Source organism: Nomascus leucogenys, chromosome 3 (assembly GCF_006542625.1).
Source record: "Nomascus leucogenys isolate Asia chromosome 3, Asia_NLE_v1, whole genome shotgun sequence".
NCBI classification, from domain to species: Eukaryota; Metazoa; Chordata; class Mammalia; order Primates; family Hylobatidae; genus Nomascus; species Nomascus leucogenys.
Genome location: NC_044383.1, coordinates 18783603 through 18811078, shown reverse-complemented (window position 1 = coordinate 18811078; position 27476 = coordinate 18783603). Strand labels below are relative to the sequence as shown.

Sequence of the window (27476 nt, the reverse complement as noted above, 5' to 3'; positions counted from 1 at the left end):
GATGGGCATTTGGGTTGATTCCATGTCTTTGCTATTGTAAATAGTGCTGCAATGAACATATGCGTCCAACAGATTTCATTTTTTAACTGAGGGTAACAAGTGGCTGTGAATAAGAATAAATAATCCAGCGTTTGGGAAATATACCAGCATCAGCCTATATTGTGATTGTTTTGACCTAAAAGCCATAGATCTCTCGCTGTCCATCATTCTGGAAAAAATTAATCCTGTAACAGGCAATGAGGTTGGCTTTAAATGAAGTGAGGGGGAGTCAATATTCTTTTTTCTCTGGTATAGAAGTGGTCTCTCCCTTGGTAAAAACAAAGGAATCATCTATAATATTTTATAGTGCTCGAGAAATAAGCTGCTCCCAGCAAGGCAGAGACTCCTTGGGAGCAAAACAGGAGATGGCACACGAAGAGAGCGTAGGGCAAGACAGCCATAGAGGGGCGTTTGAGGAATTTTGTGCACCATGCTCTCTTTCCATTATTTCTGAACCACCAGTAAAGCTCATTAAAAGTTACAGACTAATACTTACAGCTATGCTCTAAAAACCTCAAGATATATGCACAAAGACATTCAGTACAGCATTGTCTATAAAAACAAATGAGCAAAGAATCTATCAATAAGGGACTATTAAATCAGGTATGCTATAGCCATATGATTGAACGTTATGCAGTCATAAAACACGAGCGATGTCTGTACATACTAATGTAGAAAGATCTCAACATATATGTGAAAAGGCAAAGCAGTTTTTTTTTCTTTTCAGTAGGTGGGTTAGGAGATAGTAGTTTTATAGATAGATAAATGGATTCATTTTCTACTTATATTGTATATTCATAACTTTTCTGTACATGGAATCTCCAGAAACTTTTTAACAGTGCTTATTACAAATTTCTACTTGGATAAAGAACCCAGCCCAGCAACGAACACAATGAACAAGGTTAGAACCTGCATTGTCCAAGCTGAAAAAACACAACTGTTTCTCTGGTCAGTTTGTTTTTTTTGTTTGTTTGTTTTGTTTTTTGAGATGAGATGGAGTCATGCTCTGTAGCCCAGGCTGGATTGCAATGGCACAATCTTGGCTCACTGCAACTTCCACCTCCCAGGTTCAAGTGATTCTCCTGTCTCAGCCTCCTGAGTAGCTGGGACTATAGGCACACGCCACTAGGCTTGGCTAATTTTTTTGTATTTTTAGTAGAGGCGGAGTTTCACCGTTGGCCAGGCTGGTCTCAAACTCCTGACCTCAAGTGATCTGCCTGCCTTGGCCTTCCAAAGTGCTGGGATTACAGGCGTGAGCCACTGTGCCCAGCCCACTGGTCAGTTTTAAGAGCACAAACCTATAAGGAAATGAACTTCTAGGTCATGTCTAACTTAGCAGAATTCAACTGAAACGACGGAGAAATTTGTAGACTGTACCTTCTATTCTACCCCCTTCACCCTTTGCATAAATCTTTCTACTCCAGCAAACCGTGAATTTCTTACATGGCAACCTTTCTCCTCCCAATTCTTTCAATAATTGCTTATCAAATATCTACTCCACTTCAGGACAAGAATCTGGAAATACACATGTAATATTTGGTCCCTGGCTTCACAGAATGCAGCCTAGACATGGCTGGGGCCACCTAGACAGATGTCTCCCTACAGTTCAGTGTGTTGGATGCTAACATGAAAAAGTTTCGGTGGGAAGAAATGTAGTTATCAGAGGAAGAACAGAGTCCAATGACCAAGTTCAAAGTGTGTTTATTAGCAGTGAATCAGGGGGAAAGGTTGCCTCCAAAGCAAGGCTCTGATGTAATCAAAGGAATTCAGAGAATCAGGGCAGACTAATCTCCAAGAAACACTAATAAAAATGCTCACTGAAATCAAATGTTCTGAACACCAGCACATAAATACCTTCTTTTAGTGTTTATCACTGTAGGCAGCTTTGCTATGAAAAGAGAAAAGGTTGAGATAAACGAGTTAATTAAACTGCCAGGTCTAGTCCAGCCCCGAGTGATTCTTTATCCTCCTTTCCGACAGGCAGTCCATCTCAAGTTTCCAGGAGCAGAACACACTCACTGCATCCCGTTTTTTTCCTATGGTAAAGGTGTGACAGTGTCATTCCTGAGTGGTGACAGCAAATGACTAAGAACTGCACGTTATTCCTACAACTGTCCAAAAACCTCAGGCCAGACTACCCTAAGGAGTGTGAATGTTCTAGAACAGGGGTCCCCAGCCCCTGGGCCACGGACTGGTGCCAGTCCATGGCCTGTTAGGAACTGGGCCGCACAGCAGGAGGTGAGCAGCAGGGAAGCAAGCATTACCGCCTGAGCGCCACCTCCTGTCAGATCAGCGGCAACAGATTCTCCTGGGAATGCAAACCCTACCGTGAACTGTGCATGCGAAGGATCTGGGTTGGGCTCCCTATGAACATCTAATGCCTGATGATCTTCTGAGGCAGGACAGTTTCATCCTGAAACCATTCCTCCCCAACCACAGGGCATGGAAAAACTGTCTTCCACGAAACCAGTCCCTGGTGCCAAAAAGGTTGGGGACTGATGTTCTAGAAGGCAGGAAAAAAACAGGAGTGACTACGGCCTTCCAATTCTGAATATTCTAGATACCAAGCGGAAGTCCAATATGAACTCTCTGAGGCAGGGACTATACCTCACTCATTCCTGTGCCTCATGCGTGTGGTGCTAAAAGCTCTCCCGGTTGTGGAATGAAAAATAATAAGAAAAGCTCTATGTGTTTGTGGCATGAATGAGTGAACACCACCCTCAGTACTTGCCTAGCTGGCTTTGTGCAGAGAGTAAAACTTCAGTGAGGTCCTCAGGTAAGTCATGATATTATCGGTCCAATTATCTGCCAAGCTTTCTGAAGGCACCTTAGTCATATCCCACACCTGTCTCTGGCTCTGCTCTGTTATTTGCTGACTTAACTGTCCTGGGGCAGGTGGCCAGGTTCCAGCCAGCTCTGCTGGGGCCTTGTGAGAATCACAAACCAGAATGCTGAATGCGGTATTTTTTAACCACAGAGAAGTCTTATTTTTGCATAGTTAAATGTATCTACTTTTTATTTCATGACTTTCAGGCTTTGTATCCTGTTTAGAAGGTTGGGACACTCTCAGTTATAAATTCACCCATTTTTTTTCTAGGATTTCTATTGTTTCATTTATTATACTTAATTATTTAATCCATAGGATTAAATCCATTTATTAAATACTTAATTATTTAATCCATACGAATTGTGAGTGTGTTTGTGAGTGTGTGTGTGTGTCTGTGTGTTCTAAAAGAAGTAAGAAAAGGATCTAGATTTATCTTTTCTAAATAGCTAGTTGCTCCAACATCAATTACTGGGGATCTTTGTTCTCACACTGATTTTTAAATGCTACCTTTACTATAAATAAATCCTATGCACATTTGTTCACTATAACTAGACATTACTCTGTCTAATTTTTTCCAACACTAAACTCTTTTAATTAATATAGTTTCATATTGCTTTTTAAGATCTGATAGGGCTAATCTCCCTTAATTACACTTTATTTGTTTTTGGATTTCATATATTTCATTTTGCAAAATGAATAATAGTATCATTTTGCCATGTCCCTAAAACAGACCTTGTTGCCATTTTAACTGCAATTTTATTTCTTTTATGCCGAGATTTAGGGGAGATGAACATTTTTACGATATTGTGTCTTATTATCCAAGAGCCTAGTATGTCTCTCCAATGACTTGAATCTTTTATGTTTCTCAGTAGAGTTTAAAATTTTTCCTCATATTGTGTCTGCATGTTACATTTAACTTCAGATGTTTTATTCTTAATGTTTAATATATTTAATTACCATTTTGTAAATTCTAAAATTTCCAAGCACCATTTCCTGTGCTTAGAATACTTTTCAACCACTTCTCCATTTGGCAAATTCCACTTGTTCTTCAAGGCCCTATTTAAATATCACTTGCTTTGTAAAGTCTTCCTTGGCCCCATATCCAATCAGGATGCACCGGTATCCTTCATCTGTTCTCCTGAACATCTTGTATGTAACACCATCATGCCACTGGTCACGTTGTAGTGTAACTTCTGCAGACAGGTCTCTCACCTTCATTACTCTGGGAACTCTATAAGGAAAGGAGCTAGGATCCCCTGAGCCTGGCTCATACCAAGCACTCAGTGCCATAATCATAGAGCATGCTTCTTCATATTTCAGTAGTGTTTTTGCAGTGCTAACAATGATAATGTTGATAAATGGCATAATTTGGAATAATGTGATTATGGTTTATTTTTTCTTCCTTAAACATAAGCCATGTTTAAAAATGCAGAAAATTATCTCATAATGAGAAACCATAAATAATTAAGAAATGAAAAATAGATAGATTTTTTTTCCTGGTATGTATTGCAGTTGAATGTAAAGAGGCAGCATTATAACAGTAAATAGAGCATCCTCTGGCATGAACAAGACCTGAATTTAAATCCTGAGTCAACCACTTATTAGCTAGATGATGATTTTAGGCAAGTTTCTTCATTTCTTTATGTCTCATTTTCTCATCTGTAAAATAGGCATAATAAATATTTTCATAGAAGGCTAAGAGACATTTCAAATGTCCAAAATACTTGATTTCCTCCCCAAACCTGCATACTCTTCCTCATTGCAAGAAATGACATGCTATCCTCCCAGTTGCTGAAAGAATTGGAGAGATCTAAGATTCCCCTCTTTCTTCTACTTCATGTTGCCAACTCATTAGCAAGTTCTCTAAGCAATTCCTTAGAAACATTTCCAGAATCCAGTAACTTCTCAGCACCTGCTCTCCTCCCATTTGATCCAAGCCACCATCTTCTCTTATCTTGACCATTACGGTAGCCTCCTAACTGGTCTTCTTGCTTCCACCCTTGCCTTACCATCTACATGTTGACTGAATGATCCTTTTAAACTACATCAAATCATGTCACAACTCTGCTCAGAACTTTCACCTAACTCACTCAGTCCAACTCAGGGAAGAACTCAAATCATAACAGCAGTCTCAAGGACCAGCTGGACACCTTCCTTCCCCCAGCTACCTCTCTGACTTCATCTCCATCCCTCTCCCTACTCTCTGATCCAGCCACACAAGCCTGCCTGCTGGTCCTGACAGCTCTCAGGTCCTTGGAATTGCTCATCTCACTGCCTAAAAAACTCTTTACCAGATATCTTCGTGACCCCTCACTTCCTTCAGGTCTCTGCTGAAATGTAGCCTTATCAAAGAAGCCTTCCATTAACGCCCCATATGCAATAGCACCTTCCCCACCCTCTCACCTCTCTAATATTCTCCATTCATTTTTTAATTTTTTTTCACAGTACTTTACACCACGTATCATATGTTTATATGGTAAGTGGTCATCACATTCCAACACCTAGACCACTTAGTAGGTGTTCAACTCATACTTATGGAATAACTGAAGAAATGAATACATTCTTGCCAACTACAATTCTACAGTTTATATAAAGCATCTAGCCACAGAATAGATTCTCCTAAAATAAGTAGTCACAAGGAACTGGTGAAAAAAACTCACCCATCCCTGATGCCCATGCTCATTACTCACTCAATGCTTAAGTGATTCAAAATAAAGATTCCTTTGTTTTACACCAGAACAACAAGAACAAAAAAATTCTCCCTGGAATCCATTAGAGATTGCCAACCCCAAACCTCTTTTCTACATTTTTTTGACTTTTAAAAATTATGGCTCTGTCCCCTCCCTCCTTCCCCCAGACTCTGGGACTCCTCTCCTTCTGTTCATTCCTATTTGGAGCTGAAAGCCAGAAATAGCTGTTTACCTCATTGTCCTCATTTCCCTTCATTGTTACCATTCAGTTCTCTGGTGGCTTCCCTGTTGTGGATGTTTTTTAAATGAATTCCCAATAAGTTGAGAAAGAAAAGTATCAGGAAAGACCCTGGACACAGCCTAAAGTAAAAATATATTATGTGATATTTTTCTTAGGAATAACTATTTAAAAATTGACCCTAACACAGGTAAAGTTTCTTCATTTATACATACATCATCTAATATTATTCTCAAAAGTAATAATGTTAAAGAGCTGGAGAAAGAACACATCATACGGAAGAAAGGACTGTGTTTATTTAAAACACGAATAATAATAATTATGCATGTTCAGCTCTTCCTCCTACAAGCAAGCCTATAAAAATTATCTAACAAAGTACTAAAACTAAAACAACACGATTTCCAATCAATCAGCAAATCATTTTTGCATGCTTGACCCACAACTCCTGCTTTCATTTTTATTTTAATACAGGGTTCAATAATACAAAGGCTTTTACAGGCTCATCTACTAAATAAGGATTTACCATCCAAAACTAATTTTTTAACGGGCAATTTCCTTATAGTGGTAAATGCAAATTAGATAATTTTCCCATTAAAATCATACAATATGCTGGAAAAGATAAATCTCTAGCACATTGGCATAAAATCAAGTACGTTGCGAGTCCAAAGATAACCACAGGTGAACCAAACTATACATTTTAAAGCTTATGTGAAACTATATTAACCAGAAAAAATAGAGCCTGTCCCGTGATAATGAAGGTCCCAAAGGCACTAAGCATTTCCTTCCCATAATAGTTGTATCTGGATAATTTAACCCAATAGAATAAAATCATCATGTGAATTACCTAAGAAATGAAAAACAAATATTCTAAAATTTTATTTTGATTTGACTTTATGCTAAATGTTGTTAGTCTCTGATAGTAATTATACCTCAGCACACCAACTTGACATTTGGGAAAATAGCCCAAAAATGTGCTGAATTGAAGGGGACAAAATAGGCAGCCCAAGATTTAAGTTTAAATTTTGAGGTAGATAATCTACAAAGTAGCTAATACTACAGGCAGATATTCAGCTATTGATCAAAAGTCGATCTTTTAAGGCCAAGGAATACACTGACACCATAAGTCATGCTGGCTAGAAACACTACCAGTTAGAAAGGCCACAGTCTCAATTTTCCTAGGATAGCCCCAGTGTACCCCTATTGTCCCCACATCCCAGCAGGTTTAACATTTGTCCTAGATAGAAGCATCCCAGGTGGAATTATAACTTATATAGTATATGTAAATATATACTTAAATGTGAGCCATAAATGTCGATCAGCCCTAACCTCAATTAACCACAAATTCTAATGTCCTTTAATATTTTTCCACCCAAAAACCATGACAATCCTTACTGCAGAGGGCTCAATAACTATTTGTTAAATGACTTCATTAATTAGTATATTAGCATCCTCAGCCCAGGAATAGACAGGATTTGAAATTAATCTGGATGCTGCAGGAGAGAGGTTCAATAAATACTAGCTGATTGAATCTCGGTGAGAAAGGGTGACAGATTAAGAGTTCAACACTGTCTATTATATTGTTGTCTTGCTTGCTGTTAAGATATTTTCAGATATATGGTTGCCAGTTCTGTTTTGGGGAGGAGGGAAGAGAGAAAGCATATCTTTTCTTAATCGTCAAATCTCTTTTATATCTAACATAAATTACAATCCCACTGCCTTCTATTCCATTCTCAATAAGAAGAAAATTTCTCCTTCACACACACACACACACACACACACACACACACACACTGACTTAGTGCTTATAGCTCAAGAACTGGTCTAAGAATTGGTTTTACTACAAATTCAAGGACACATACATCAAATGCATAAGAATAGTTGCCTATGGCGAAAAGGTAATGAAATTAAATAATGGAGATAAAATAATCAATATATTAGACCACAGCAGGGCCTGATGGACTGACAATGATAGTAAACCATTATCTGAGAAGTGTGATTAACTCAAGCTTGTCTACACAAGTTCCCAAAAATTAAAACAAAACAAAACAAAACATAATGCAGCTCACAGATACAATGTGGGAACAATTCGACCTTCTGAAAATCTTTGCTGAAACATATGACACTCCCACATGTGAGATATTGATGTCCAAAATGATCTTTCTCATGTAAAAAAAATCTGTTTATTGAATCAGAACCATTTATTTTAAATGCAAAAAAGAACTTCCAGGAAATGCAGTGTTTTGCTGTTTTGATATTAAATACTAAATCTAATAATGGCTAAACTTGGCTTTCAAAGATAGTTTCTCCTTTCCTCAATTTAATAAACTGCTTGGGAGTCCTGTAACTCAAAGAGAGGAGAAACTGTAGTTGATACAGGCCAGAAAAATGGCCCCCATATCACAGCAAATAAGAACTCTTAGTGCACTAATCTTTACAACATCACCATGAAAGAAACTGATAAAGATAGAGTGATGCTTGGGACAAGAGGCCCAGAGTGGTGGGCAGAAGTAAGAGAGAAGAAAGATGAAATGAAGGAGAAGTCTCCCGTTTATCAACTAGCAAATACATTTTAAGCCCTGCTATAGGCGTCAAAGCTCAAGAAATCGGCAAAAAAAAAAAAAGTGTGGTTCTGATTCCTATTGTCCCTCCGCCCACATTCTAACCCTGGCCCCAACCCCATGAACAAGCCATGCTTAGCAGACAGCTTTGCTGCTACTCGAGGAAGCAGATGGCAGCCCCTATCACCTCTCTGCCCCAGCTTGCTACTGCCCAGGCTCTCGGCTCAGTCTGCAACCAAATTCCTCATGCCAAAGTTAGGACGTTTCAAACTTGTCATGCACGACCCTCTCTCTCATTCCTGCAGTCTCAGCCATGGGAAGGACAGAGGCCTCCTCTCCCTTCTCATCCCTTTCTGCCCTGTTTCTTCCTTCCCGCTGCACATCTCTCACCACTGACAACCTTCCACTGTGCTCTGGAACTGAAAGCCCTTGTCAGTGAAAATCCCTACACCCTCAGCCTTTCCCCAAAGTGCCCTCTCCACCTCCCAACTCCACTGAGGTCTGGTTCTCCTCTCCCTGAAAAACATGTCATCTGGCAGCAACAGGCTTCCTAGGTTCAGTGCTCACCATGCTACTTCTTTTCACACCCTTTTCCTTGGAAAGGCCTTCCCTCCATCCTATTCTTTTTCACCTGGCTAAGTCCAACTCATTCTCCAAGAAAACAACTCTACTTTCTTTAAGAAGCCTCACCTGATATGGTTGTCACGCCCACAGCTAGCTAACTCAATACCACTCTTTGGTATTACCATAATTCTCTCTCTATCCCATATGCTCTCTTTCTCTCTTACTCTCGCTTGCTCTCTCCACTCAGGACATCCTTTTTTTTTTGAGACAGAGTCTTACTCTGTCACCCAGGCTGGAGTGCAGTGGCACATCTCTACTCACTACAAGCTCCACCTCCCGGGTTCACGCCATTCTCCTGCCTCAGCTTCCCACGTAGCTGAAACTACAGGCGCCCACCACCACGCCCAGCTAATTTTTTGTATTTTATTTTTAGTAGAGACGGGGTTTCACTGTGTTGGCCAGGATGGTCTCTATCTCCTGACCTCGTGAACCACCCGCCTCAGCCTCCCAAAGTGCTGGGATTCCAGGCGTGAGCCACCGCGCCCGGCCAGGATATCCTTTTATAAATATGTGTGTATTTGTCTTCCCCATAAAACTGTGAGCTCCTTGAGGGTATATACTGAGCCTTATTAACTAATTGCTGGCATGTAACAAGTATTCAATAAATGTTCATCAGATAAATGAATAAAAATCTATGTCCCTGACTCCAATAAGTGAAATGAATGAGTAGGGATTAAGTGGACATTTTTCCTTTATTGGATTTTTCTCTCAATCTATTAAAGCTGTTCTTACTTACTACCAAACCACATAAAGATATAGCCAAAGAAAAGCCAACCACCTTCCCTCCTCACCCTTACCTTTGAGGTAGCCACTGCTAAATGCTTGTTATGCATTGTTCTACGATTTTTTTCCCTGCTCATGGAACACACACATATGCACATACAGGGATTTTTCTCAATTTACAAAACTGGGATCATATATGACATAGATTTTATTCTAAAACACACTCTTTTCACTTAACAGTGTATCATGGCCATCCCTCCAGACCAGTGCATATGGGTCTCACTCACTCTTTCTACTAACTGTGTAATAGTCCACATGTATGCACCACAATCTGGTCACTCATTCCCCCAGTGGATGAGCAGTTAGGTTGCTTCCAATTTTGTGGAAATTCTGAAAACAACATTAGCAAAACTGGTCTAAGATTTCGACAGCACACATGAGTTATTTCCCTGCCAGTGCAATGGAATCTATCTACACACACCTGGGCCTTTTTCCTCATGACTCAAGCTTCTGAAAAGCCAGCAGTTTCATCAAGTGATTGCTTATTTGTAAAGTGCTTGTTTTCTGTGTGTGTCTTACATGGTGTATGTATTTACTATTTATTGAATTGGACCGAAAGCTAACCAGATAGGAAATTGTCTGGAAGGGTTTATGGGATGCACTGTTTGCCATTAATTCTGAGGATTTGATAGGAAGGGAGAAAATAGGAGATTTTCATTTTTAACTTTGTATAATTCCAGCCTGTTTGAATTTAAATATACTGTATTAATTTATAATTTAATATTTTATTATATAGGTATGTTAATATAATTTTGTTGTATTAATACATTGATAGTGATTTTTTTTTTGAGACAGTTGACCAGGCTGCAGTGCAGTGACATGATCTTGGCTCACTGCAACCTCCACATCCCAGATTCAAACAATTCTCCTGCCTCAGCCCCCAAGTAGCTGGGACTGCAGGTGCACAATGCCATGCCACCTAAGTTTTGTACTTTTTTTTTTAGTAGATATGGGGTTTCACCATGCTGGCCAGGCGGGTCTTGAACCCCTGACCTCAAGCTGCCTTGGCCTCCCAAAGTGCTGGGATTAGAGGCATGAACCACTGTACCCAACCTGATAGTGGATTTTAATATATTACTTTTATAACTTAAAAATAGCTTTTTTGAAAGCGTGCAGGATGATCCAGACCCTGCATTAGAGAAAATAAGCTCTAACTCAATGGCTTCCAAGTCTGCCTATACATAAGAATTAACTGGGGCTTAATAAAAATGCAGATGCCCAGGCCTAACCTGAATATTCTGATTTAGTAGCTCTGAAGCAGAGGCTTTGTATCAGTACCTTTGATAAATACTTCAGATGAGTCTTATGATCCTGCCATAATGGGACACCACTGTAATCTAATGGTCCTTAGAATCACTTTTCACATTTTTTGGGACTCTATCTTTAGTGTTTAGAAACCATTAGATCTGGAATGAGGCCTGGGAATCTATATTTTTAAAAGGTTGCCTAGACAATTCTCCCCAGGTGTGGAAACTCTATTCTAAGTGTTATAATTTCCTCTAGCTGGTAATTCAAAAATCAAAATATAATGGATCCATTTTGGTCTCTAGTGGAAAAATACAACCCAAGTTACAAGTCTTTGATGAGAGTATCCTAAAATACCACAAGATGGGAATGTCTTAGCTTGCTCTATCATAAAACTAAAGAATGCTTTTAATTGTTAGTTTGAACAGAGAACTGGATTTTAATACTTTACTCTGAAAATTTTAAAAATAAAGTTGCTTTTCTTATGAGATTCAATTGATTTATTTGTTTGTTTGCTTGAGATAGAGTCTCAGGCTGTCACCCAAGCTGGAGTGCAAAGGCACAATATCAGTGATTCTCGTGCCTCAGCCTCCCGAGTATCTGGGATTACAGGCATGCGCCACCATGCCCAGCTAATTTTTGTATTTTTAAGAGTGATGGGGTTTCACCATGTTGGCCAGGGTGGTCTTGAACTCCTGGCCTCAAGTGATCCATCCGCCTCAGCCTCCCAAAGTTCTAGGATTACAGGCGTGAGCCACCGCACCCGGCCAATTGATTTCATTGTTTTCTTTTCCTTTTTTTAAACCAACCAGGGACATTTAATTAAAAAAATACAAGCAAGTTATCCAGGACCTGATCTGCTAAGCAGAGTTATCCCCAAGAGGATGAAGCCCTGCTGGCTGGCTCTGACATTCGATTCTGACTGAAAACACAGTAACTCCTCTGGCCCTTGCTGGGAAATGGCCTGCCCAGCCATGGGCAGCTAGTGCAGCTGACCTCCCACAAGGCCCCCAAACACATGATCCCACCAAAGGCTTGAACAGGGGAACCTCACAAGCAGGCAGAGAGCACACCTGAGACACAAGGACAAGTAAGTCAAGCAATTGGGACTGAGGTAGGCAACCCCAGCCCCTGTCTCCCTTCTGTGCCCCCTTAAGGGGGGCTGTTTTCAACTTTTTTCTTTTCTGTTTTTTTTTTTGAGATGGAGTCTCGCTCTGTCTGGCATAATCTCAGCTCACTGCAACCTCCGCCCCCTGGGTTCAAGCTATTCTCCTGCCTCCATCTCTTGAGTAGCTGGGACTACAGGCATGCGCCACCATGCCCGGCTAATTTTTGTATTTTTAGTAGAGATGTGGTTTCACCATATTGGCCAGGCTGGTCTCAAACTCCTAACCTCCTGTTCCACCCGTCTAGGCCTCCCAAAGTGATAGGATTAAAGGTGTGAGCCACCGCGCCCGGCCATTTTCAACTATTAAAAAAAAAAAAAAAGGCCGGGCGCGGTGGCTCACGCCTGTAATCCCAGCACTTTGGAAGGCCGAGGCGGGCGGATCACGAGGTCAGGAGATCAAGACCATCCTGGCTAACGCGGTGAAACCCCGTCTCTACTAAAAAAAAATACAAAAATTAGCCAGGCGTGGTGGCGGGTGCCTGCAGTCCCAGCTACCAGGGAGGCTGAGGCAGGAGAATGGTGCAAACCCAGGAGGCAGAGCTTGCAGTGAGCCAAGATCGTGCCACTGCACTCCAGCCTGGGCGACAGAGCGAAACTCCCTCTCTAAAAAAAAAAAAAAAAAAAAAAAAAATTCTATTCCTACCATAACCTACAAGCCTAGAAATTAGAAATAAGTAGAGATCATTTTAAAAATCAAGAGCATTTATCTTTCCAAGGATCTAAAGGACTTCCTATTGGTAAGTTAGGTACTTAAGTAGACACATTAAGTTTCTGGTCCTATAAGCTTATCTCCACTCTCAGGAGTACAGACAAGAGCAGATAACGGAATCGGAACACCACAGTGAAGCCCACAATTTTGAAATCTTTTATAAAAATTAATGACAAAAATATACACACTTCTAGACAAGCTCAACTCAGTAACTACTAAGCACTTTACTAATCTTTTAGAATTTTTTTTCAAATTCACATAAATAAAAGTGCTGCATAAAAAGAGACATAAAATCCTCAGTCTTTGGTAATATCTAGGAAGTTCTGGTTCTCAACACTGTAATAGGAAGAAAAAAACTAGGAATATCGAATTAACAACATCTAGTATCAGTGGCCTTGTTTTCCACACTTTGTCATTACCAAATGCCTGCCAAGATGTTTCTAAATGTATTGGAAATTCCAAGCTACTTACCAAGGCTATTTCCTTTAAATGCCATGTCTAGGCCATTCTCTCTCTCTTCTTAGCAAATCAATGATTGTGATGTCTATTACAATATTTGAAGGACTAATAACGGAAGTAGTAAAATAAAGTGGATGCGATCAGAATCAGACAGACTTGGGTAGAAATCATGATCTGCCATTTACCAAGCTTAGCTCAGGCTAATTTTATAATCTCTCAAAACCTCGATTCCTTCATCTGTAAAATGGAGAGGTAATAACAATAGCTACTTGACTGAGTCATTGTGAGGATTAAATAATGTAACACATGTAAAGTACCTGACACATAATAAACATACAATAACTGATATTTATTATTATAGATATTTTTCCCTCTACAAGATTAGTCAGACTTCTAACTGTTAAATGCCAAGATTACCAACATGAAGTTTGAAGGGGAAATAAGACAACTGAATGAAATGTCTATAGCTGACTCCAAATCATCCTGCTTGAAACTGGGTTGAAGAAGAAATGTTTGAGAACTCAGCCCCATTCCAGGGCTTAGAGCCCCTTAGAATCTCTGGGGCCATCTTCATTTCACATCCTCAGATAAACCCCAGAGACCCTGCAATAGGAGGGGCCAGAGACTAAATGAAATTGGTGTGACGGCCTAACAAACTTGATGCTTCCTAGGGCATACCAAGATTCCACATAGTTACTTGGCCCCTACAGTGTGCAAGGTTCTGCACTAACAGGTTTGGGTGCTGTAAAGCTGAATCAGAAGTGGACTCTGACCTCAGAGAGATTTACAACTTATAAGAGATATTCTCCATATGTTCCTTGTGGTACTTAGGACAGCGGTCAGCACCCAAAGCTTCAGTCTTAGAACATAGTTCAGAGATTGTTATGACTCCATCCATATATACACCAAGTCCCTTATGGTGTTATCTGTTGCATGCTTTTTTCGTTCTCTAATATACATGAATAATTAGGCATGAATAGGCAGGTAGTATCTTAGAGCCCTATGTCACCTCTGCACCCTGGTATCTACAATATAAATTCTGTCATTCCACCAAGCCCTTTCCACCCCATTTCTAGATACAGATCCAACCAACCATATCGCCAAAGCAATCATCAAGAAAGATCAGATTGCTCGAAAAGGAATTAAAACATTCTGGATAGAGATTACTCTATTCATTATATGCCCCAGGATGAACTCTGAAAAGCAGCGCTTAATTATCCAACATATGTTATCAAATTCCTAAACTCCTTCCAAAAAGCAGGATTAAAGCTTCGGAGTTTAAAAAAAAAAAAACTCTGCAACTCCTCTTACAGGTTGCCTTCAGGGTATCAAAAGGGGTAGCACTTACTGCTTTGCAAATACACTTTCTAAAAATAATCAATATTTTCCTTAAATGCTTATGGCAAAGCAACCAATTCACTTCATTTTAATTGCTCGCAAGCTGCACAATGACTTGATCTCTTTAATATTTCACTCATACTAGCAGCCACTGAGCTATGACTAACCCACTCTCCCCAGCATCGTCGCTGGCTCCAGATGGCAAGAAATACATTCCCTTTATTCTTGCCTGAAAAGCAATTCTGATTTTTTTTTCTTCCACCCATTTCACCTGCAGTCATTATTTTACTCCAGAAAGAAAATGGGTGGGGAGTGGAAGGGGAGATTCAAGCAGAGGGGAGTACATGTGGGGAATTTACTTTTTTTTTTTAATGGGGTGTAAGCACTGCAGCTTTAAATCGTGCTGCATCAAGCCCTGGATTTCTTCCACAGCCGAGCTGCAAAATGGTAACTAAAAAGGAGGAAAAAATACCTCTTCCTCCCTCCTGGCCAGCCCTTCCACAGCTCCCGGCAGGGCAGCCAGCGCGAGCCCATCCCCCACGCCTCCCAGCCCAGACGCGCGGCGGGCACAGGTGAGCCGGGCGCCGACTTTGGCCCTTGGGCTCGCCCACATCCGGGGATCAAGGTCAAGGGCGAGGGCTTCCTTCCCCTGCCCCCGGCCCCCGGCCCCCGGCAGCCCCGAGCCCGGGGATCCGCTGCCAAAGTTTCAGGCCGGGCTGGGGCCGGCGCGGCTGTCGCAGCCCCCCCGCCCTCCCGCACCTGTTCGGCCCGCCGGGGTCAGTGGACGGTGCCCACCTGGTCCCCACTCACCTCTGGCGGACATGGTGCAGGCAGCGGGAGCCGGAGCTGGAAGGCGTTGGACAGCCCCGCAGGGCGCGGGGAGGAAGGCAGCCCCGGAGCGCCCGCCCGGCCCCGGCTCCCTCCAGCTCCCGGTGCGGGGACGCCGGCCGCAGGACACCTGGCCGCCCCCTCCGCGCAGCAAGGCCGACGGGCGGGGACGTAGCGGCCGCAGGGACCCGCCGGGCGCGGCAACGCTGACACCAGCGGCCGCGCTGGGCGGGGCGCGCCTCCCCCGCCCAGAGCCGCCGGGGCCCACCCGGGTCCAGCAGCCGCTCTGCCGCGGCGCCGGGCGGGGCTCTGTCCGCGAGGAACGAGGGTCTGCGTCCTCCCCTCTCCCCGCCCGGCTTCTTAGTAAGAGGAAAAATAACGTGGGTGCTCCGAATGGCTCTCCAGCGCTCTGCTTTGGTCCCAGAGAGAGAAAGCAAGAAAGGGCCGTTCGTTCCTTCCCCTAAGTGATGCCCTTGACAGGAGAGCGAAGACCACGGTGGCCTGAGGGGGCTCAGCGCGCAGTCCACACGCGGGGACCGACCCACCAGCCCCTCCGAGTCGGCCGGGCTCTCGGAAAGCCTATGGGCGGGGTGGGATGGGGCGGGACTTTTCCTCCAGCGACCCTCGAGTCAGCGCTGGGCGTCAGGGTCCCCCCACCCAGCACCCGGTCTTGAGCCAACAGATACTCAAGGCAGGTCTGTGCATACACTTGATTTACTGCATCAACTCTGAGGGGTCGGGGCTGGGCCGGGCTGGTGACCACTCTGAAAAAATCCCCTTTTTCTATGTCAGGATAAAAAGGAAAAAATACAAGAAAAACCTCTTAGTGCCCTGGAGGTTTATCAACTAGCGCTTGATGCTAACAAGCAACATAACAAAAAGCCACCAGATCCAGAAATTCTGACTAAAAAGGTGGGATTCCACTCTCACTCCCTGTCCTCTCTTCCTCTGTGCACTCTCAAAACAGATGTCCTACGGCCAGGTGTGGTGGCTCACTCATGTAATCCCAGCACTTTGGGAGGCTGAGGCGGACGGATCACTTGAGGTCAGGAGTTCAAAACCAGCCTGGCCAACATGGTGAAACACTGTCTCTACTAAAAAAAAAAAAAAAAAAAAAATTAGCAGGGCTTGGTGACTGGCGCTTGTAATCCCAGCTACTCGGGCGGTTGAGGTATGAGAATCGCTTGAGGTGAAGGATGCAGTGAGCCGAGATCATGGCACTGCACTCCAGCCTGGGTGACAGAGCAAGACTCCATCGAGAGAAGAAAGAAAGAAAAAGAAAGAGAAAGAAGAAAGAAGAAAGAAAGAAAGAGAAAGAAAGAAAGAAAGAGAGAAAGAGAGAGAAAGAAAGAAAAGAAAGAAAGAAATTAAAGAAAGAAAGAAAAGAAAGAAAGGAAGGAAGGAAGGAAGGAAGGAAGGAAGGAAGGAAGGAAGGAAGGAAAAGAAAGAGAGATGTTCTAGTTGTTTTCTGTGTTGGCACTGCCCAAATCCATCCTGATGTGATGGGAATTGTATAATAGTTCTGACAATTCAGAAATATTAAAAAATAGGTGAACATAATTCTTTCAGAAAAAATAATTGATGGATAATTGAACATTGTTGAAAAAAAACCCAACCAAATGATCATGTGGGAAAGGAAATACTAGAAAAAAGATTTGTAATGCGAATAGAAATTCTCAGATTCAAATGCCAACTACAAAAATCAACTCATTATTTATCCATCTTGACAACATCTCTTTCACTGTCTTTTAGGCAGAAAACTTGCCAGTGAATCACAATTCAGCTGCTTCAATCTCACAACAACTCTCCTCTCCCACTATCCTCATTCCACTCTTAACCTTTCTCACCTGAAGTATGATCACAGGAATAGCCTGGTTGCCCTGCCTACATCCAGCCTCCAGCCTCCACTGCCTCCCTACCACCCACCCTCCGGGTTTATTTTGCCCATTACCTTGAGAATAATTTTTCTATTTATAACATGACATAGTTCATGTTCTACTATGAGGTTATACTCCAAAACCTCTAGTGGGTCCTCACTGATCTCCAGATACAGACTCAACATTTCAAAGTGTCTTCATCCAAGCAATTAATTCATCCAGCAAAATTTTATTGAACACATACTATGTACCAGTCTCTAGGGTAGATACTAGGGTTACCATGGTGAACAAAACAGACATGATATATGCCCACAAAAAGCTTAGAGTCCACTGAAATTTTAAGGTCTTTCATAATCTGTGCTCTCCTACCTCACCAGTGCCATCTCTAGCTACTCCCTACTCAAACATTTTACTGTAGACAGACTATTTTTCCCTCTGTTTCTCAACAAGATAATATGTTTCCTGCCTCCCTGCCTTTACTCATTCTCATTTTTCTTCCCCAATGCCCTCCTCCCCACCCAAATTAACTCATAACATCTTATGAAAGGTTCTCCTTCTACCTTAACCCACAGTGATCTCGTTCAATCAACTTCTGTGGCATGTACTTTCAGAATCACATGTTTTTACTTAATACACTGCTTTCTGCTGCTGTTTAATGGTTTTGTTGTAAGTCTTTTCTATCTCCCCAAATCTCCTTGAAATCAGGGACTTGGGCAGTCTTGTCGAATTGAATTTGTTCTGGAAGTATACAGAGCGTATGTTATATCAGATATCATACTAGTAAGACAGAGAGGTCCCAGAACTGTGTGCCTTCTTTTTAACATTTATTTATTTATTTGAGACAGAGTCTCACTGTATCACCCAGGTTGGAGTGCAGTGACACCATCTTGGCTCACTGCAACCTCTACCTCCCATGCTCAAGTGATTCCCATGCCTCAGCCTCCCAAGTAGCTGGGATCATAGGCACGTGCCACCACACCTGACTAATTTTTGTATTTTTAGTAGAGACGGGGTTTCACCATGTTGGCCAGGCTGGTCTCGAACTCCTGGCCTCAGGCAAACTGCCCACCTCGGTTTCCCACAGTGCTGGGATTACAGGCATGAGCCACCGCACTCAGCCTATTTTTATTATTTTAAGTAATATCTAGTCTTTTTCTCTAACTGCCCCAATAGTTCTGGTTCTTATAACCTCATAGCAGAATTACAGATACAGTGGCAAAGGCCTAAGAATGAACAGATCTTACTCTTGTCCTTAAGATGCTTGTAATAGACTACACAGATGATTATAAAATTCACTCCTAGTTATAAGTCTCAAATAAGGCACCTTTCACAATACTGTTAGGCACACAGCAAGTACTCAGTGTCTGCCTGACTGGCAGGTTGCAAAATGGTAAGTTTGTTATCAGAGGTCATCTTTAGCTAAAAAGAGGTTTCCCTATGTATTTAGCTTTAGTCTTCTTCAGGTTAAGTATATATTTTTAAATATATGTGATTTTCTTACATTTTGGAGTTGTGATACATGGAAATGACTTTTTAGGGTCACTCACATTATCTCAGAATCTCTTTCTATAATCTCAGAAATCTGAAACCAATTCTTCCAATCATACAGCAACCAAGTTTGTTAATGGCTTGAATCTCCTAACAAATGTCTCATATGAAATAACTGAGAATACTTTAGAAATCATTGTAAAAGCAAATTGTAAACTGCAAGGAATTTTAGGAGACATAGTAAATGCCACTTTTTAAAGTCAGGAAATAAAGTACAGTCTATTGGTTGAAACCAGAAAGAAAAACTTTTATAGACCAAAGGGATGAAACACATTCCAGTCTGTGTTTGAAAAAAAGAGGTTACTATTTGACTCTTGCCAAAAATACTTTTAATTTCTAATGGAAGGAAAGGTAATGTACATTATTTTTTCTTTATTGATTTTTTAAATAATTGAATATTGAGTCTTACTCCCACAGCTTTTCAGCTGCCAACTCATCATCACTTCTCATTCTGAACCTAAGCTTCTCATGAGGTAGCATGAGAGTAATTCTGCTTTCTGCATAACTTCAAGCTTAAAGGCACACTGAACTACTCAATGGTTTTTAATCAAATACCTTCATAATACCTACTATGTAATAGGCAATGAGGAAGTCCTAACTTATCAAACAAGTTAGATAAACAGTATACAAGGTGGAGAAGCTAAGCCTGAGACTCTTCATTAAGCCAGGCCACTAAAGGGGAATAAAATGACCCCAGATAGTCATATCCCTGGCTCCCAAGAGAAGCAAACTAAAATTCTTTTTAAATAATTCTTTTTTAGTAAAAGCATCCAACAGTGGCTCATACCTGTAATCCCAGCACTATGGGAGGCCAAGGTGGGAGAATCATTTGAGCCCAGGAGTTTGGGACCAGCCTGGACAACATGGCAAGACCCTAACTCTATAAAAAAAAAATTTAAATTAGCCAGATGTGGTGGCTTGTTCCTGTAGTCCCAGCTATTTGGGAGTCTGAGGTGGGAGGATCGCTGGAGCCCAAGAGATTGAGGCTGCAGTGAGCTATGATTGCATCACTGCACTCCAGCCTGGGTGACAGAGTGAGACCCTGTCTCAAAAAAACACAAAAACCTTCGTCAGTGTAGACCCCAAGGATTCCACAAATAAAGATCAAGCAAAAATTAGGTCATAATAAAAGATGCCCAAATACACAGGAAAATAAGCCATGCTGAGTGAGAGTCAGCAGAAACAACAAATAGATACTAAGTAGTTTGGGTAAATATAATTCCCAGATAATACATATAAAACAAGAGATAAAATATATATAAAGTAAGAAAAAAGAACAAAGGATACACATCACAAAACTAAGCCAACACCAGACTATCAAAAATGACCAAGTAAATTTCAAAAAGAACCAAATAGAAATAACAACTATCAACTATAGAAATTTTAAAACTCAATGGATAGATAAAACAGACAAACAGAACCAAAGAAAGAATTAGTGAACTGGAAAGTAGATATTAAAAAGCCACTAGAAATACAGCTCCAAAATATTGGGAGATGAATAATGCAAAATAGAGGTTAAGATATATTGACAATAGGATAAGAAGATCTAATTTGTAAATAATAGGAGTCCTAAGAAAGAATTTTAAAATGGAGAAAAGACTACATTTGAAGAAAAAACAACTAAGAATATTATAAAATACATAGATCAATAAAGGAAATACAATATATACCAGGTAGGATGAATAAAAAGAATTCTAGACCTGGACACACTGTATTGAAACTGAACAACACTAAAAACAAAGATAAGATCTAAAAAGCAGTCAAAGAGAAAGGACATAGCCTAGGAACAAAACAGATTGATAACAGACTCAAGGGAAATGATAAAAGCCATGAGACAATAGAATTCTGATTAGCCTATAATTGTTCATTTAAAATTTCATGAATAGGCCAGGCGCGGTGGCTCACTTCTGTAATCTCAGCACTTTGGGAGGCCAAGGCGGGTGGATCACTTGAGGTCAGGTGTTCAAAACCAGCCCAGCCAACACGGTGTAACCCTGTCTCTACTAAAAATTTAAAAATTAGCTGGACATGGTGGTGCATGCCTGTAATCCCAGCTACTCGGGAGGCTGAGGCAGGAGAATAGCTTGAACTCAGAAGGCGGAGGATGCAGTGAGCTGAGATTGCGCCACTGCACTCTGGCGTGGGCTACAGAGATGCCGTCTCAAAAACAAACAAAAAAAAACAAACAAAAAAATTGCATGAACAGCAAAAATATCTTTCAAAAATGAGGGCAAGATAGATATTTTAAGACAGATATTGAGTGTACCACTAATAAAATTTCTGTATCATTTATATATAAATATATATGTAAATATATAAATTTATTTATATAGAGTAAAATGACCACCATTAAAAGGTATGAGATAGAAGCAAGAATGAGGAAAAAAGAAATTTGTTTACATAGAAATAAATCCAACTAAATATCAATACATTTGAAATGAAGAACTTGGATAACATGTGGTTCTTTGAAAAGAATTAACAAAATGAATGACCTTCAGTGAAACTAAGAAAAAAAAGAAAGAATAAATAAAGAGTATTAGAAAGACACACTTAACTACAGTTAGAAGAGAGATTTAAATGAGATTATAAACTGAAATTCTGCTTTTGGCCATGATGAAGTAAGAATTAGACTTGTCTTCCCAAATCAAACAACAAAACTGAAAAAAATACATGAAACAACTATTTTTAGGTATTGGATAACAGGCAGCCCAGGACAGTGGTTCTTGAGAAAACAGAAGCAAATAAAGTGAGTCCTGTGAATGCTGTGGCTTCTGACTACAGGAAACTCCCAGGCTACAGGTGGTGTGATCATAGCTCACTGCAACTTCACTCTCCTGAGCTCCCACCTCAGCCTCCCAAGTAGCTTGGACTACAAAAATGCCAGCTATGGGATGCCCAACTAATTTTTTTTTTCCTGTAGAGGCAGGGTCCAACTATGTTGCCCAGACTGATTTTGAACTTCTGACCTCAAATGATCCTGCCACCTTGGCCTCCCAAAGTGCTGAGATTACAGGTGTGAGCCATCACACCCAGCCTAAAATGTTTTTTAATTTTTGGTTTTCATTAGTTTGACTATGATATACCTATGTATAATTTTCTTTTACTTTACTTAAGTTGCACATGTCTTTTAAATCTTTTAAATATTTTTTCTGCCCCATTCTCTATCCCCACTGTCTCCAATTATAAATATGTTAGACTGCTTGTCTATGCCCCACATGCCTCTTTTGCCCCATTTTTTTTCTTCCATGATTTTTTCTGTTTCAATTTGGATCATTTTTATTGACCTGTCCTCAAATAGATTAACTCTTTCTTTGCTGTGTTCTGCCTGTAAAACTCACCCAAAGTGTTCTTAATTTCAGATAGTGTCCTTTTCATTTCTAGAATGTGCTTTTGATTCTTTCTAGTAGATCCTACCTCTGTTGAATTTCTCTATCTTTTCATGTTTTTCCATTTTTTTCTATTTTGTTTAACTTATTAATCATAATTATTCTTAGAGTCCTTGTCAGTTAACTCAAGTATATCAACCATCTGTGGCTTTGCTCATATTGTCTGCTTTTTCTCTTGGTTATTGACCATATTTTCCTGCCCCTTCACAAATTTTGTAATTTTAATTGCATGCCAAACATTGTATATAAAAGAATTCAGAGGTTTCAGGTAATGTCATCCTCCATGAAATTGGCAGATCACTTCAACTCAGATAGGGATCCTTTTTGTCCCTGTTCCTCAAGTGTGGCCCTCCTGGCTTTTGGTTAAAAGCCTGCTGGATCTCAGGCTCTCCGGCTCTTCAGAGTCAGTTCTGCTCTTCAGAGGTTTTGAGTTGAGCTTTTTGCCCTCTGATCCCAGTCAGCTTCAATATTTAAGAAATGCCTTGAGGGTAACTGGCCATGTATTTATGGCAGGATGCCTCCTCCTAGTGGGACTTTGTCTCTTAAGTACCATGAAATTGGGATATTTCACTCTGCCTCTCTGGCCAAGTCTCCCAGCCTCCTGTATCACCCAAGCATCAGCATATGCTCCTGTGTGTTCAGTTCTACACTAGTTTATAATCTGTCAAGCCAGCCCCACGCAAGCACCAAGGGTCCCTCCTCCTAGTCAAGCATGATTCCTAGTCTTCACTCAGAACTGACAAATATCCCCAGGGAGGAAAATGGCCAGAGACTGTCAGCTACCTTAGGAAGTACTCCCCGCTCTCTGCAATGTTAGTTCATATGGTGTTTATTTTTTCCACAGCTCTCTCACTAAGGTCTCTCACTAAATCTTTTGCACCATGACTTTGGTAACTTATCCTTCTTTTTCTTAGGTGTTGCAGCAAGAGCACTGGCCTGCCATGACTTGCTACATTCTACCTGGAAGTACAAGTCAGAAGTCAGTCTGTCATATTTTTTCAAAAGGTGACTTGTCAAAATGAGACTTCTTTCATAAAATCAGTCTGGCTGGGCATGGTGGCTCACGCCTGTAATCCTAGCACTTTGGGAGGCTGAAGTAGGCGGATGGCTTGAGCCCAGGAGTTTGAGACCAGCCTGGGCAACATGGCAAAATCTCATCTCTACAAAAAATACAAAAATTAGCCGGGCGTAGTGTCACACACCTGTGGTCCCAGCTACTCAGGAGACTGAGATGGGAGGATCACCTGAGCCCAGGAGGTTAAGGCTGCAGTGAGCCAGGATTGGGCCACTACACTATAGCATGAGTGACAGAGTGAAACGCTGTCTCAAAAAACAACAATAAAAAATCTCTCAATCTGTCCAAACAGGCAGATTGTCTTCAGTAATCTTTCCATCGCGATCTTGCTTTGTTTCTGCTACTACTCTGATGCTACATAATTAAGGTCACCAATCGTTGTCACTGTCTTTCCAAACCTGTTGTTCCTTACTTCCTCCGACCATTCTTCCTTGTCCCCCTCCCATTCATCATCCAGACACACATACACACACACGCACACACACACACACACACAGACATTTTAACAATACCAAACTCCTTGTAGTTCCCCTAAATAAATCATATTGTTTCCCTTACCTGAAATGCCCAATCCCTTTTTTATTTTCATTGCTAACTCCTCTCATCTTTCCAGAGTGTTCACGTCTACCAGCAGCGTTCTTGTCCCTTCCTTTCCTTTCTACTCTAGCTCCACTCACAGTTCTGTGTAATCCCATCTTGTGGACTACCCTGTGTTAAAAAGATTTGTTTACTGATTTGATTCTTCCTTCCACTACACTCCCTCCCCCATAACACAAAATGGACCCCTTAAAAGCAGAAATGTTGCCTCACTGGTCTCTAGCACCCAGTGGAGTATTTGGTATGAATGTCGGTCGAACTACTCTCTCCAGTGTGCATTTTGTTCCAGGAAGACTAGGTAATAGCAGGACCATTAGAAGCCTCATCTTCAGGGCTGTTTGACATTGATTTTTAAAAAACACATTTCCTGAGGTCTCACTAGTGCCAGAATAGGAAAAAATAATCATTCTTCTCTGACTAAAGTGGAATCACCAGTGATTTATTCTCTCCTTAATCAGTAACACTAGCTAACATTTATATAGCCCTCACTAGGTCCCAAGCACTTTGAACATATCATCTTATTTCACGTCTATAACCACCTTCAGCGGTAGGCACTGTTGTTACCCTCCAATTTACAAAGGAAGAAACTGAAGTGCAGGGAGGTTAAGTAAGTGGCAAACTAGAATCTGGATACAGGTTGTCTGGTTCCAGGGACCAGGCAGTTAGCCACTATGCTATGTGGCATGACTTCTTGCTTTCCTTGCCCTTTTTTCTTAAATGTTTAATTACATAAGTAGCATATCAATACATTTAAATTGTCAACAATTCAGAAACAAAGCAAAAACTCACTACTATTTGATGGGTATCTTTCAAGATCTTTTTCTTTATGTACATATATACATTATGTGTGTATACATATACACAAAGAAATATGAAATATGTATTTTTATGTAACTGGATTATGCTTTATTTTTCTATGGATTTGTTTTCATTTAACAATTTGTCTTAAAGGTCTTTTCATATCGATGCATATAGATCTATTTTATTCTTTGAATGTTGCATAGTATGGATATATTCCATAGTATGGGTGTAATATAGTTTAGGTAACCATTTTTCTTTTGCGAGTCATTTATGTTGTTTCTGATTTCACTGTTACAAACCAGGCTGCACTGAGTATCCTTGAATATGTCTCTTCACATTCTTTCAACTATATGTCTAGGAAAGATCCTTAGAAATAAAATTGTTGGGATGAAGTTCGTGTTGATTTTTTTTTTTAAATGGTGACTCATATCCTGCCTTCCAGTGAGGCTGTGGCTTTTATTGTTTCATCATTCACATATTAAAAGGGTTGTGTACACTTTGTTGAATTTATGGCAGAATAAAAAATGATAATAAAATAAATAACAGGGCTGTGGCTGGAGGTTTTCCAGGAAATCAACTCTCTGTATAAGCACTGCTCACACACTAACATGCCAAGGAAAGCAAAGGCCTTCTCTCTTCTCCACTTCATCTTTAGGAAAAAGGAATTTTGACCTGAGTTGCAGAATAAGCAGGGTCCCTGAGACCACACAGTGGGATTCCTGAAAAAGAAGGTGGCAGGCAAGAGGAAAGTGAAACTTTCTGCGGGAAAAAATCAAGCGTCTCTGTCAAAAGACAAAATTACAACCCATTTAGTTAAAGATCTTAATAGGCTTTTATCAGTGACTCTAGAATCAGGCAACAACTCAATCTGTAAATGAGCTGAACAGAGAAGGTTGGCTTTATAGACAGAAAGGGCTGAGGAAGCAGACATAGAGAACAAAAAGTGGACCGGTCATTTTGAAGTTGCTTTCCTCCTAAAGGTTAAAGCAGAGGGGACTTCCTTATCGTGCCAGGTAAAACTGGCCTGTTTGGGGATTTGGCTTTCTCTCTCTCCCCGCCACCCCCAACCCCCTGATTCCTTGGAAGGTCAGATAAACAACTTGGTTTTGGTTTGGTGGTGTGAAACTTCAGCAGGAATTATTCCATTTTGCTTCGGTCTGTTGGGCCCAGTGCACGAGCTCAGTACAAACCAACGGCCTCCTATAAATTTTCCTTCACAGGTCAAAGATTTCTTACTTCTCTTAAGTTGTTCTTTTCTATGTTTTTTGACTGCACGGTAAAACAAGGCCTAGGAGTTTGAGCCCTTACCCCTGAAAGACCACAGTGGACAGGACAGGTTCAAGGTTAAAAGATCATGGAGTTCAGGAAAATTTTGTTCTAAGTCCTTAAGGGAGACCAAGAGACTGGAGAGGGTGAGACGACAGGTTTGGGAGGAAGTAGAAAGCAATTGCCTGGAGGGCTCCTTGTGCAGAAAGCCTCAAGGCTACAAAAAGGTCACTCTGGTAGCCCCGTGGTTGTTAGGGGCAGCAGAATCACTTCTCCTGAGAAACAACCAACAAGTATTTGAACAAATGTCTTGCCTTTAATGGTTTTAAAATTTGATGCCAGTACTAATGTTATATAAATTGTGTATTGTTTGTGTGTACTCTTCATAGTATTGTAAAGTGATGCTACTCCCTAAATCACCCCCACTTAAAAAAATATAATGGGCCGGGCGCAGTGGCTCAAGTCTGTAATCCCAGCATTTTGAGAGGCCTAGCTGGGCAGATTGCTTAAGCTCAAGACTTAAAGACCAGCCTGGGCAACATGGTGAAACCCCGTCTCTACCAAAAATACAAAAATTAGCTGGGTGTGGTGGTGTGTGTCTGTGATCCTAGCTACCTGGGAAGCTAAGGCAGGAGGATCGCTTGAGCCCGGGAGGTGGAGGTTGCAGTGAGCCGAGATCACACCACTGCACTCCACCCTGGGTGACAGAGTAAGACCCTGTCTCAAAAAAGAGAAAAAAAAAGAAAAATACGTGTGTGTATATATATCTATGTGTGTGGGTGTATGTATATGTGTGTGTGAATATGTGTGTATATATGTATATATGTGTGTGTACATACATATATATGCACATGTGTGTATACATATATATATATATAAAATTAATGCACCATCCTTCTACTTGCCCTAGGTGCTCTAATGATTGAAAAGGTTTATTTTTAATATAAGAGTAAAGTTGCAGAACTCTCTGATATCAAACTGGCTAAATTTGGAAGCATATAACCAGAGCCTTATTAGCATCACAGTCTGACCAATTAAATTGCCAAAATCTAAACATGCTCTTTCTGTATCTGTTTGATCAGGAGAAACAAAAGGCACTTGTGGTCTGATAGTTTTGTTAGTGTTCTTGTCTTTTATCCTATTTGGATCTCCATAAATGTTTCAATTCCTACCAGCAAGATTCACTCCTTCCTTTACTAGTATATTCTTAATAAATCAAAGCATAAAAACTAGGGATGTTCTGCTTAAATCAGGTTACCCATCTGTGAAACTGGGAAGTGAGAATATCCTGAGCTTTAACACAGCCACCTTCCAGACACAAGTCTTCATTTAGGAACTACAGAATGCTATAAATTAAATTAAATTGAAAAATAGTAGCAAAAAAAAATTCTGATTTAACATATACCCTGCACCAGGCCTC

General features: G+C 40.9%; 1 protein-coding gene across 3 annotated transcripts in view; it reads right to left on the bottom strand.

The window, feature by feature from the left end:
* The window catches only part of ABLIM1 (actin binding LIM protein 1), a 334526-nt gene extending 318519 nt beyond the window's left edge, over positions 1-16007 (bottom strand). For 2 of the 3 annotated variants that reach the window (XM_030806700.1, XM_030806691.1), the window contains exon 1: positions 15489-15726. In XM_030806700.1, coding sequence (XP_030662560.1) covers positions 15489-15501 — 13 coding nt within the window. In that variant the 5' untranslated portion in view covers positions 15502-15726. Of the gene's footprint in view, positions 1-15488 lie in introns of all 3 variants that reach the window. The other variant, XM_030806674.1, reaches the window with a different exon arrangement.
* Between the last annotated feature and the right edge of the window lie 11469 nt (positions 16008-27476).